General features: G+C 33.5%; 1 protein-coding gene across 10 annotated transcripts in view; it reads right to left on the reverse strand.

Annotated features, from left to right (window-relative positions):
• The window catches only part of UNC80 (unc-80 subunit of NALCN channel complex), a 191045-nt gene that overhangs the window by 112272 nt on the left and 66186 nt on the right, over window positions 1–12587 (reverse strand). For 5 of the 10 annotated variants that reach the window (XM_087949612.1, XM_087949606.1, XM_087949587.1 and 2 more), the window contains exons 24-26: window positions 9245–9380; window positions 5773–5903; window positions 4838–5003 (exon numbers count right to left, since the gene is read on the reverse strand). In XM_087949612.1, the coding sequence (XP_087805738.1) occupies window positions 4838–5003; window positions 5773–5903; window positions 9245–9380 (433 nt within the window). Of the gene's footprint in view, window positions 1–4837; window positions 5004–5772; window positions 5904–9208; window positions 9381–12587 lie in introns of all 10 variants that reach the window. The other 5 variants (XM_087949573.1, XM_087949603.1, XM_087949597.1 and 2 more) reach the window with 1 other exon arrangement.

Consider the following 12587-nt stretch of genomic DNA (forward strand, 5'->3'; position numbering starts at 1 on the left):
CAAGATCAATGAATGATTTTGCACAGTGGATTAAAGGATAAGAGATAAATTGTGGAATAAGCTTCTGGGGACTAGACTATTGAATGCATTAATTAAGAATAGTTTTTAAAGATCTACTTGGTATTAAAAAACTTATACCGCAATGCATCTTGTAATTTTTTATGTGCTACAAGCATGTTGTTGTTGTTTCTATGATTAAATTTTAACCAAAATGCAGGCAAAGGATTCCTGTAATAGAAAACTACTTCTAAAATACATATTATAGTATTAGAATCAGTTACAGAAGCTGGAAGGAGAGGAAGGAGCAAAAAGAATAGAGGAAGAATGAAAAGAAGGAGAATAATTTATTATGTAAAACAGCAACAGTATCATTTAGGCTGTATTTCATAGAAATTTCACTGAAGTGTACAAATATTTTGAATAGGAGTATATAGATTTGTATTTCATCCATTCTAAAAATTCTTTAAAATACATTGTTGTTGTTGTTCCTGACCCCCCTCCTGAAAAGAGAGAGAATGAAAACTTTGTTTTAAACAATGCCAAACACAACAGTAATTCCATTGGCACATTTCCAGTAACATATAATTATTGAAGTTTGTTCTTTATATACTGGTTCTTTTTATACATATATTTGTAACTTGCTTTATACTGTTGAGCTTAATTATGTATTGGTTTTTTTACCACAAAGAAGATTTCTTTTGTCAATAATAGGTATTTGGGCATTCTTAAGGAACATTCATTGCTCTATTTTAAATGCAGGTACCATATCAATTATAGTTTCCAATAAAGAGGAGTTCATTATTTAACTTATTTAAATCTGTCTTCTGAATACAGGATTTTAATTCCATGATCTGTTAAAAATCAGCACAGCAGTTCAATCTGTACTTAGCTACAACAGCCAATAGATGCAATCAATAACAGACTTTAATTCTGATCAATTGTTTCAGCCTAATGTTCAGTTAATAAAGAAATAAAAGGGGGCAATGTTTATTGTTTTCAAATCGATTTTCTAATTTTTGTGGAAGCTACAAATAAAACCTTTGCTCCTGTATGATATTTGCATCCATATCTGTAGTTTTAATACTAATATATCCCACCCAAAATGACCTCGATCAAATGGGAATATATTTCATTTAAAAAGTCTACTTGGTCACATTCCATTGCCTTTAAGACATATAGCAACCCAACATTTACAATCTGTTCTTGATTAGAAAAATCACCTAAGCCATACGTAATATAGAATTAGCTTTTGAGCAAAATAAGGGAAATAAGGGAAAATGTGTTAACACTTTTTTTTCAAAATCATTAACACTACTTTTACTGTGCTTTTAATATATTTAATATGCTTTTAATATATTTATATTATGTTTTCACTGCCTGATTGATTTTATTGTATTGCATTATTTAAAGTTTAATTGTTGTTATTTCTGTTTTTAAGGTTGCACATCTTCTTGGATGCTTCTAGTTAATTAGTGTAATAAGCCATAATCAATAATTAAATGTTGGGAGTTATATATATAAACACCCAGGTTTGCTTTAATTTCTGTCAGTGCTTTAACTAAGGATATCACCAATATCTATGAAAATGGAAGACAGAGATAAAACATATATACAATTCTGTTAACACTTCACAGAGATCAGGAAAGAATTTTTTAAATTATGAGCCACTTTTACGCAACATACTTTTAAACCACTAACAAATGTGAACAGAATAACATAAAACAATAAATTAAAATGAAATGAATTTATATTCTACTTCAAAAAAGATTCCTTTGTCAGTTTCAATAAGTTTTCTGTGCAAACCATATCTTATTTAAATTTATGCTTGAGAATGGGCAACAAGAGATACATTCATATGGGCACAGTTAAATGGAGGAAGTAATATTTGGTGCAGCTTTATCATATTTGTCAGACATTGCTAATGCACAGGTACGTAGAGCCAGTAAAAAAGGGCTGCCATATACATACACATCACCAGAGGCACTTCTCTCATATGGAAGTACCAAGTCACATGTTACAGGCAGTCCTTGACTTACAATCATTCATTAAGCATCTGTTTGACTGGCACTTCTTGCACACCCTCACTTAACCGCATCACTTAGCAATGGAAATTCCAATCCCAACTGATGTTGTAAGTTTAGGACTACCTGTACAGCAACTTCCAGGAAGGACATGGATTGTACGCCACCTTGAGACACTCTAATGGCGAGATGCATGGAGTATAAATTTAATAAATAAAATGAATAAATATTCAATATGAAGAGTTTTAGATTATTCTTACCAGTTCTGTTGATGAAATTAGTACCTTCCTAAAAAATATCTCCAGGCTTTCCCTCCCAACCACTTTCATATACCACTGATTCCTATTTTCACATAACTGTATTGAGAATTGTGCTGCTATGGCAGGCTTATGCAACTTAAATGTCCAAATATAACTGAATATATCCCCTTACCATTTTGTCTTCTCAATATATATATTGAGAAAGAGAATAGTGTACTTTATGAGGTACTCTGTCATATTGATAGGATGGGCTGTTATTTACAATATACATTAAGTAGCTACTGACTCTATTTTGGATTGAAACTCTGAAATATTACAATAGTTTTGTAGTGGTTGTTTTTATGCATGAGATGGCATTACAATGATAAATATTCTACTGCCTGTAGTAAACATAGAAATGTAAGCTTTGAAATTACACATCACATTTTGGGGTTAGCAAACAAGAGCCACATGGCAGATGAGTTTTAAGCATATTGTAATTTTGGTTCAAGTTAGCAAGATACTGAATTATTTTTAAATGTATATACATGAGCCTCTGGCTATTTCATATATATATATATACATATACATATACATAGATATATGTGTGTGTGTGTGTGTGTGTGCAGGTCTTGGCATGTTCGGGTCTTTTCCCACGTAAGATTGAGAGCATCTTGGCCAAGATGCTCTCAATCTTACACGGGAAAAGACCCGAAAACTCCAAGACCTGCATACCTGTACCCGTGAAAATCTACGAATAGATAGATAGATAGATAGATAGATAGATAGATAGATAGATAGATAGATATTTGTTTTCTGAGGTTTTCGCGGGTATTTGTATGTGGATCTTTGGTTATTCGGGTTTTCTCCCGCGTAAAATTGGAAGTAACTTGGCGACATTTCGACGAAGTCTCATTCGTCATCTTCAGGCTTGTGTCAAACCAACCAAAATCCAAGACAGAGAACAAGAGAATGGCAAAGCCCTCCTCCCATATGTAAAAGGCACTACAGACAAAATCAGCAAGATCCTCCAAAAACACAACATTAAGACAGCATTTTGCACAAACAGAAAAATATCCACCATCCTAAGAAACCCTAAAGACAGAATCGAGTTAGAAAACCAAGGAGTATACGAAATCCCATGCACCGCCTGCCCCACCACATACATCGGACAAACCAACAGAAGAATAAGTGCATGCATTGAAGAACACAAGAACTCAATCAAAAAAGAAGAACCGACCTCTTCCCTGGTCCAACACCTCAAAGCCACAGGACATGAGACTGACTTTAAAAATACCAGAACTATCGCCAAAACTGAACACTTCAACAACAGAATAATCAGAGAAGCCATAGAGATAGAAAAACGCACACACAGCATGAATAAACGAGATGATACCTCCTCCTACCAGCCATTTGGAAACCCGCCCTCATTAACAAATGAGTACCAAACATGAAGAATGACACCAGACCCACACCCACGAGAGCCACACAAGATGCTACCACCACACTTCCACGTAGAAAGCAGACTCACACCCACACAGATGATGAGACACGACCATGGACCAGAAGCTGTACCGCAGGTGCATCACTACCTGCTTCAAACCCCTCCGACCCATACATGAAGCGAACGGACACCCACCATGAAGATGTGGCACGACCACGAACGTGAAGCCAAACAACAGGACATCTCACTAGCTCAAATCCCCCAGCAACTAAGACTAACCTGAGCACAACCAAGCCCCCACCTGAACAGAACACCCCCCCAGCCAATCAGAACACAGCCAACCCCCCAACCAATCAGAACACAGCCAACCCCCCAACCAATGAGAACACACCCCCACCCAATCAGAACACAGCCAAGCCCCCACCCAATCAAGTCACACCCCCACTAACAGTTAAAAGGAAGAAGCAGCTGCAAGCTCACATTACTCTGAGAAGCACAAAGCCAAAGACACAAGCCTGAAGATGACGAATGAGACTTTGTCGAAATGTCGCCAAGTTACTTCCAATTTTACGTGGGAGAAAACCTTGAATAACCGAATATCTATCTATATATATATATATATATATATATATATATATATATATATATATATATATATAAAATGATTAAAGTACTTAATTAAAGGACTTTACAATTAATATATTGATGCAATGTCTACTTACTACTTATTTAGTTTGTCTATAATCCAGCACAGACAAATATGATTTTAAGTACTCTAAAAACTGACAGAGGTAATTAATTTATTTAATTGATCTATCTCATGGCAAGGACTCTTTTACAGCAATTTGCACTGGAGAATTAAAAATAACAACTCTGTAAGATGAGGATGGAGGAGGAGGCATTTGTCTGATAGACTATATCAAGGCACAACAATTCCACTCAAATAAGAGTCTTACCAGTGTTCAAATATTGAACTGATAGCATTGAAACTAAAGTACCAAAAATACATCTAAATGCAACTGTATTTGATTCAGCTTAGTGTAGTCTAATATTATTTTGAGGGAAATAAGGACATGCTGTGCACAGTGACATTAGAGTTTGCAATAAAGCAAAAGCTTCAGTAGATAACAAACCTTTCTTCTCTTCACAACCTGTGTCAGACTTCAAGGTATGACTGCTGCTGTGTAAGGAATCTTTTGAATCTTCATTTTCATCCAAAACCCCAGCAAAGCTGATCTTCCTCTCATACCTGTGTCGATCCATCTCAGGGTCCAAACGTAGCCTGCAACTCTCCAGATCCTATAATATTATATAAACATAAAAGTGTATGATGAGCAAGTGTATAAATAAAACAGGCCTTCAAGTTTTTTTCCTGAAGCAAGAAAGAGTTCAAATTGAGAAGGAAATGTAAATGTTGCATTAGATTTTATCTTACTGTTTTGCAATGAATTCATGAAGGAAGTAAGCTACACTGAAAATCATTGACTTTATACCTGGTTTTAATATGCTGCTCTTATAATTCTATCATAAAATATTTTCAGGGGAAGTTGCTCTAAAGATTAAATAGGAATAGCCAACAAAAAATCCAATTTGTTCTCAGTGATTTTCATGCTGCAATAAATATTACCAAGTAAGGTCCCAAACTTTTGTCAATATTACAAAAACAGTATTACATCATTGTGACATAAGCTTTGTCTCTTTTTTATGAGCATGAGATATTCACAAAGCACATAGAAATAGGCAAAGCTTTCAGAGCAACAGTAAGAATCTGCTTTTATATTTTGCTCGCCACCACATACTGCCCCTAAAGAGACCTCTGTGTATCTAAACTAAAGAATGTCAAGAATGATTGGATTAAATTGCCATATATCCATCTTGGGAAATCATTCCCCCCCACAAAACCTATGACCAAATCACTGGCCATTTTGGATAGCATATTTTAACTCTGTCTCATCAATACATTCTTTAGCTACCCAGTTGGTTTTTGGTTTCCTGCCCTACCCAGATCTTCCCCACTTCTGCAACTTTATTCTTTTATATCCTAGATCCCTCCCTGTCTCTCACTTACCACAAGAGGTTCACGTGGCCTGGGCATGTAGGGAAAGGTCTCTCGAAGAAAAGTGGTGATCTCTAGAAGAAGCTGACATGCTGCCATCTTCAAAGCAAAAGGACAACAACATTTGGTGGGATTTACTGTACCTAAAAAAAGAAATATACATATGTTCTCTTACAAAAAAATAGCAGCAAAGTAAAAAATCATTCTAAAAAAATGGACACCACCAGACATAGTACATAATGCAAACTGTGTATGGAACAATATGTTGTATGATTATTCTATTTTTGGAGGGGCGAAGGGAAATGTGACAGTCACATTTAACTATGGTATTGTTTCATATTCACTGTGATTTATGATACTTCTACAACAGCACCACTGCACTGATCTCAAAGATACGATTCCTATAAATGAAGTCTCCGTAAGAACTCTTCAGCTCATAATTCAGATCTGTTTTAGAAATGATACACTCTTATACTATTTTTCCATTATTTTTCCCTTTAACTAATACATTCTCCAGAGATTCAGTTTGAGAGGAATAATAGTGTGATTTATTTGGTGGCAGATTAATCCTGAACTTCCCCTGCTGTTCTCTATATTGTTAATTCTGCTACATGAAAGAAAAATAGCAACTTTTGTTTGTTTGAAAAATTATAGGGGGAAAAGCATGTAAAGCTACATGTCATATTTAATTTTGACCTTGATACATACTTGATACAACTATAAAATATTTCTTTGAAGAACTGATTAAACAATAGCAAAACTTCTGTCAATTTAGATGAAAATAAAGGACTTCATCATACTTTTATTATTGTAGATGTATTCACTGTAAATATTTTCACCTTAGAGAAATTGGACAACCATGGTAGGTTTCACCAAATTTCCTACTTTCAAGTTTGAAAGCTTGAAATTTGAAATTATCTGAGATCTAGATAATACAGAGTTAAATTTCTTCAATATTCTCTCATAGTCATCCAACAATTGTATAACGAACTAGGACAAGCTATAATTCTTTTCAGATAAAATATTTACTAAAACTGTTGTTAAGTAATTAATACGTCTAACTGTGTGCTGCATTGCTTTATAAGAAGTGCAACAGGACATGATGATGACACTGTGTATCTTAATAGCAAGTGAGCTGATTCTCTATTTTATGAAATGTTACAGAACTTCTGAATGACAGAATTAAAATACAGTCACAGGGGTCCCATTTCTCTCTGATTTACAAATTCTTTTTTTCTCTAATTCCTTCACTGTGAAGCAGAATTTCCTAATCCAATTAACTCTACTCTGCAGCAAGGTATAGAAAGTCCTTATGCATGTACATGTATACATATGCATTCTTAAATATTTATTTAGCCACACAACTAACAGAATAATTCTAGACAACTGACAAAGATTAAAAGGTCCAGGCTGTACATGAGCAAGGTTAAGTACCAATATATTGCCAGGCCTTGGTAACTGAAATATGATGCCCACAATCTGTTCTATCCAAATATTAGATGGCTTAGATGTTCTAGACTTAGATATTTACAGAGTAAATCCAACAAAATCACAAGAAACTCTAATGGATAGCATGCTTAGAGGGGAAGAAAAACATTACACATACACACACATATAAATCAATGTATTACAATAGACAAACATGTAGATGATATTTTGAAACATTTTTGTTCTGCTACACTGACCTACATTTTGTTGAGACATTTTGCTGTCAATTGTAGTGTCATGTTCTACTTGTCTGTGCCGATTTATAAAAGTGTTATCTTCTTGCCATTTTAAATAATTGTGTGATACTAATTGTTACATTACATAATATTAAAGCATAAATTTCCTTTACCTCAAGATTTGCAGATGTGTTCGTCTACAACTACCATGGTTACCAATCAAGATAGACAATTAATTCCTTTACTAAGGAGTGTGGTGGTTCATAAGGTTGAACACAGTGTTTGAGAGCCATTGCTCAGGGTGAGGTGAGCTCCCGTCTCATGCTCCAACTCCGTTAGTAGATAAATGGGTACCACTTTGGTGGCAACTTCATGGGGATGCAAAAGGAGCCCCCACCTGCGAGTGCCCCAGCAAATCCTTTCACCATGAAAGCACTTTGGTGCTTCTGACATGGAAGTATTAGTAACTTTTTATTGTGAGTTCTGAATGTGGTAGTCCCCCATTTTGAAGGCAACGTTTTTTCTAGAATCTGTTTACCATTAAAAAAAAACTTCCACAGATGAATATTTGACCTCCAATTTAAATCTTTTCATTTAGCCTGCTTTTTAGTTTTCCATTTAACAGATGGATACCATCTAAAAGGACTGATTTTTTACAAGTTCTGGTGGAGTTAGAAGACAATAGGATGGCTAGCAGAAGCATAAATCATGCATAGCACTTAAAAAAAAAACCTTGAAACCCTCACAAACCTGGGGCATATTTTCTCATGGTGGGCAAACATTTAATGGGTAGTTTGAGGCTTTGTGAAATCTCACCTCTGCACAATTTGGATTAATGCAATATAATAAAGTGTATATAAAGTGTTGATAGGAGGGGAGAGATCCAGCCCTCGCCCACTGCTTTACGGGGTTCCGCAGGGCTCAGTAATCTCTCCGCCCCCCACTCTAGCACTGTTTCAGAAGGCACTGAAGATTTGGTTTTGTCAGCGGGTCTGGGGAACCCAGAGTGGGATGCAGCCCATCAAATGGCTTGTGTGATCTGCTGTCATCGGGATGGGGGGTGGGAGTTGGGGGGTGATTTTTTTATTTTTTATTTTTCCAGATTTTTTTCTATTGTACTTTATTAATTTATTTGATTATTTTTGTTAGTTTTTATTGTTTTTTATTTTTATTTTTTGTTTTAAATATGGTTTTACATTGTGTAAGCTGCCTCAAGTCACTATGGGTGAATAGGCAGCAACACAAATCAATTAAATAAATAAATAAATTTATATTTTATCACTATTGTTATAAATCTTTAGATTTTCTTATATGCACTGCTCTGAGCACATAATTTTTTAAAAATAAATTTAAAAAACAAAAATGGATCATATTGGAAATTGGAATTTCAGGTCTACATTTGCAGTCCCCAGTAAACAGTCAGTGCAGATTCAAGTCTACACTATCTGATTTATAAGTTTACCTAGGTTCTACTGAGCTACTGGAAGTAATTATTGGATGCCGATAAGAAGATGAACCCAACTAGGTCCACAAGATTCTGCAGGTGGCTACATTTTTATTTATATAAAAGGCAACATATTTAATTATTTCTTCCCCTTCTTGTTGTTAATGCACCAAACTACTACATAACACATCAGAGCAAAATTCAAATAGTCAAAGAAGAAGAAAAGAGGAAATGTGGTGAAACACTGGGTGGAAAGGGAACCAAAAAAGAAAAAAAGGATTTTTTAAAAGAAAAAAAGAAAGAAAAAAAGAATAAGTGTTCCTAAAGGAGAGGTTCTTACAAGTGGGGGTTCTTGTAGTAAAGGGAGTCTCCTTACTGTCATCTAAAAAGTCTTCTTCCTCATCCTCCTTTCTCATCCTCCTTTTTGTCTCCTCATCATAAATGAGGCCCAGCAGATTGGCTGGACTCTCACTCTCAGAATGGCAAAGTTCATTGAGACGGACTCCAATTGCCTGCGAAAAGTATAGAATTAAGAAAAGGTCATGAAGGCTTTTTAAAGGAGAAAATCTCAATGATGATGTTCAAGTTTGCAAATAAAGACCTCTTTTGTATCCATGTTGATTATATTACGTCATTTAAAAAGACCTGGGAAAAATACCATAACAAGTAGAGCTTTTATATAATATTTTACGATATTCAAAATGTTTTAACTTCTAGCATCCTGCTGTAATCCTTTCTTTTTTATATACCGGGTATAATAATTTTTATTAAAATTTACAGATTCAAAGTTAAAAAAAACTAATACAAACTAAGAAAAATATAAAAAGTAAAGAGAAAAATAAAACACGCAAGAGGAAAAAAGGGAAAAAAGAAATATATGAAGAAATGACTTTCTGCTTCAATCAAGACAAGCATAAACATTTTCAGAAACTTATCACCTCTGATACAGCAATATAAGACCTCTTCCCATATCTCATCTCTTACCTATAAACAATTTTAAAGCTTTGTTATTCAGTTGTAATCAGCAAAATCCCTTAAGAGTTAAACCAACTTTATATTCCTTTGTTTTTTACAGTAACTTATCACTTTTTCTGAAAATACCACAGTAGTTCCCTTTTTTCCACATCTTTAAACAAATGTTTAAAGCCTCCTCATTAAAGAAAAATCCATTAAAAACTACCAGAAGTAATATATACATTTTATCCCTGATCAAATAATCCGACTTTGTATTCTTTTCCTTTGCTTTTAAAAATCTTGATCTTTAATCCCTTTAAATAGTGTCTCCAAAGTTTTATCCAATAAAAGTTGTTCCTCTTCTATATCATCTTTTAAATCCATTTTTAGAATAGCAGATAATATTAAGAGTAATTTCTTAGTGCATTGTCCCCAAATATCCTTAAATTCTTCCAATATTAAACTATCTTGCTCCGTTCTTTATTGTTGGATCTCTTCTCCTTTAATTATTATAATATTTAGATTTTTATGGTTTTCCCTAGTGTCCAATGTTCAAAGTCCTCTCATCATGTTCTTTTCTAATCAACAGCATTTTCCCACAGGGAGGCTTCTTATATTTAATTTTAAATTTTTACTTCAAATTGACCTAGCCCCTTAGTCCATTTATGAAATTAAGTATGTGCAATTCAAAGACGGTTATCAAGAAATGTCATGATTCAATTTGTAAGAAAATCTACTTAAGAACAAGTGATGCAAAAACATTACCAATGAGATTTTAACGAAATAGATGCAAATATTTAGAGAAATTCCAACTACGATATTAAGGAAACATAAAGAATATTCCTTCCTGACAGATCTTATAAAGCAGAATAACATTCTTTTTTGCTGAGATAAATTGGAAGGATCATCTTTATCTTTAGAATTCAATGCTTTAGACTAAATTCAGTAGCCAAAGATTTTCAGGAAAGGTATGGTTCAGAATTGCATTATTTCTCAAAAGCCGAAGAATCAATCACCACAAGAATTTGGCCTTAAAGAAAAAGATAAAAAGAAATCTGAGGTTGTGGAAATGGAAGCTATAGTTGAAATACCTGAAACTTCTTTATTATAATGGATGGATTGTAAGATTTTAATATGGAATGTAAATGGGCAATTAAAAGAGTTAAGACAGGTAAAGCTCCAGGACCAAATAGCCTATCAAGTGGATTTTATAAAATATTTGAAGATCATTTACTTCTTCTGATGAAGGAATTAATGGACTCTATTTTACAAGAAAATTCTATGCCTGACTCATGGAAAAAAACCATCATCTCTCTTTGATACCCAGAGGATGGGGACTTAACTTCTGTGAAAAATTACGGACCAATTTCACTTCTTAATAATGATTATAAATTGTTGACATCCATTTTAGCCAAAGGACTAAAAAAGTTTTATGAGACTACATAAAGGAAGTTCAATTAGGTTTTCTACCCAGAAGATAACTAAATGACAATGTGAGAATAGTCTTGGACATAATAGAGCATTTACAACAACACAGTGACAAATAGATTTCATTATTTTTTTGGATGCAGAAAAAGCTTTTGACAATTTGACCGGGGATTTTATGTTTATAGTAGTTGAAAAGATGCATTTTGGACTTGTTTTTTTTTCCAGGTATTAATGTTCACTTATACACTATAGAAGGCTCAGATAATGGTGAATGGAGATTTGAAAGACTTGTGTGAAATCCAGAAAGGAACAAGACAGGGGTGTCATCTATCTCCTTTATTATTTATGTTGGAATTCTTAAATAGGAATATTAGACAACAGAGTAAAGAGATTACAATCAAAGCACATAAATTTAAACTTCATGCCTTTGCTGATGACTTGATTTTGATTTTGCAAGATCCTTGAAGAATATTAAATATGCTATGAGGAAGTTTAAAACATTTTGAAAAGTGGTGGGTTTGAAAATAAATAAACAAAAATTGACAATAAAGTTATGAAAAAGCTAAAGTATTTGGACTGACTCTTACTAATGAAAATTCTAAGTTATTTAAAAATAATTATGTTAAAATGTGGAATGAGATAAAGTTGGATTTACACAGAAAAATTAGATTTGTCATTAATGGGAAGAATTTCAGTCATTGATATTAGAATGTTATTTCTTTTTCAGACTATACTAATATTGATTAAAGAGCTTTCTTTTAAATCAGGAGTCCCCAACAGAAAAGAGATGCTACTGGAATCTAAATGGATGATATATTGTAATTTATTGATATTTGAAGAAGAGGGACCTAAGATTAAAAAAAAGAGAACACCTAGCATGTGAAAAATTTAATTATGACTGGTTTAACTATTATAGAATTTTTGAAAGATTTAAATTTGATTTAAATTCTTTTGTTTTTGCAGGAGATAAATCTGAATTGAGAAGGAACTTATGCTCTGGATCTGATTGCTAGTTTATAAAATGTTACTTAAAATGAATCTGGAAAATGTTAAAAATCATATGGTAAAATGGGCAAAAAAATTAGTTCTAACATAGCATTAGATCAATGGGAAAATATATGAACCAATGGTTTAAATTTTACTTTGAATTTCAGTTTAAAAGAAAACTTGCATTAAATGATGTATCATTGGTAGTTGATTCTGGAAAGATTGGCGAAAATGAATAGCGGCATTCTTAACAGGTGCTGGAATGTAATCAAACTCCAAGTACACTTTTTCATATGTTTTGGTCTTATAAGTATGCTAAATCATATCGGATAAATATAATAATGACAAAA

Source organism: Notechis scutatus, chromosome 1 (assembly GCF_049901735.1).
Source record: "Notechis scutatus isolate UNSWTSFEM ecotype Mainland chromosome 1, rNotScu1.2, whole genome shotgun sequence".
NCBI lineage: Eukaryota > Metazoa > Chordata > Lepidosauria > Squamata > Elapidae > Notechis > Notechis scutatus.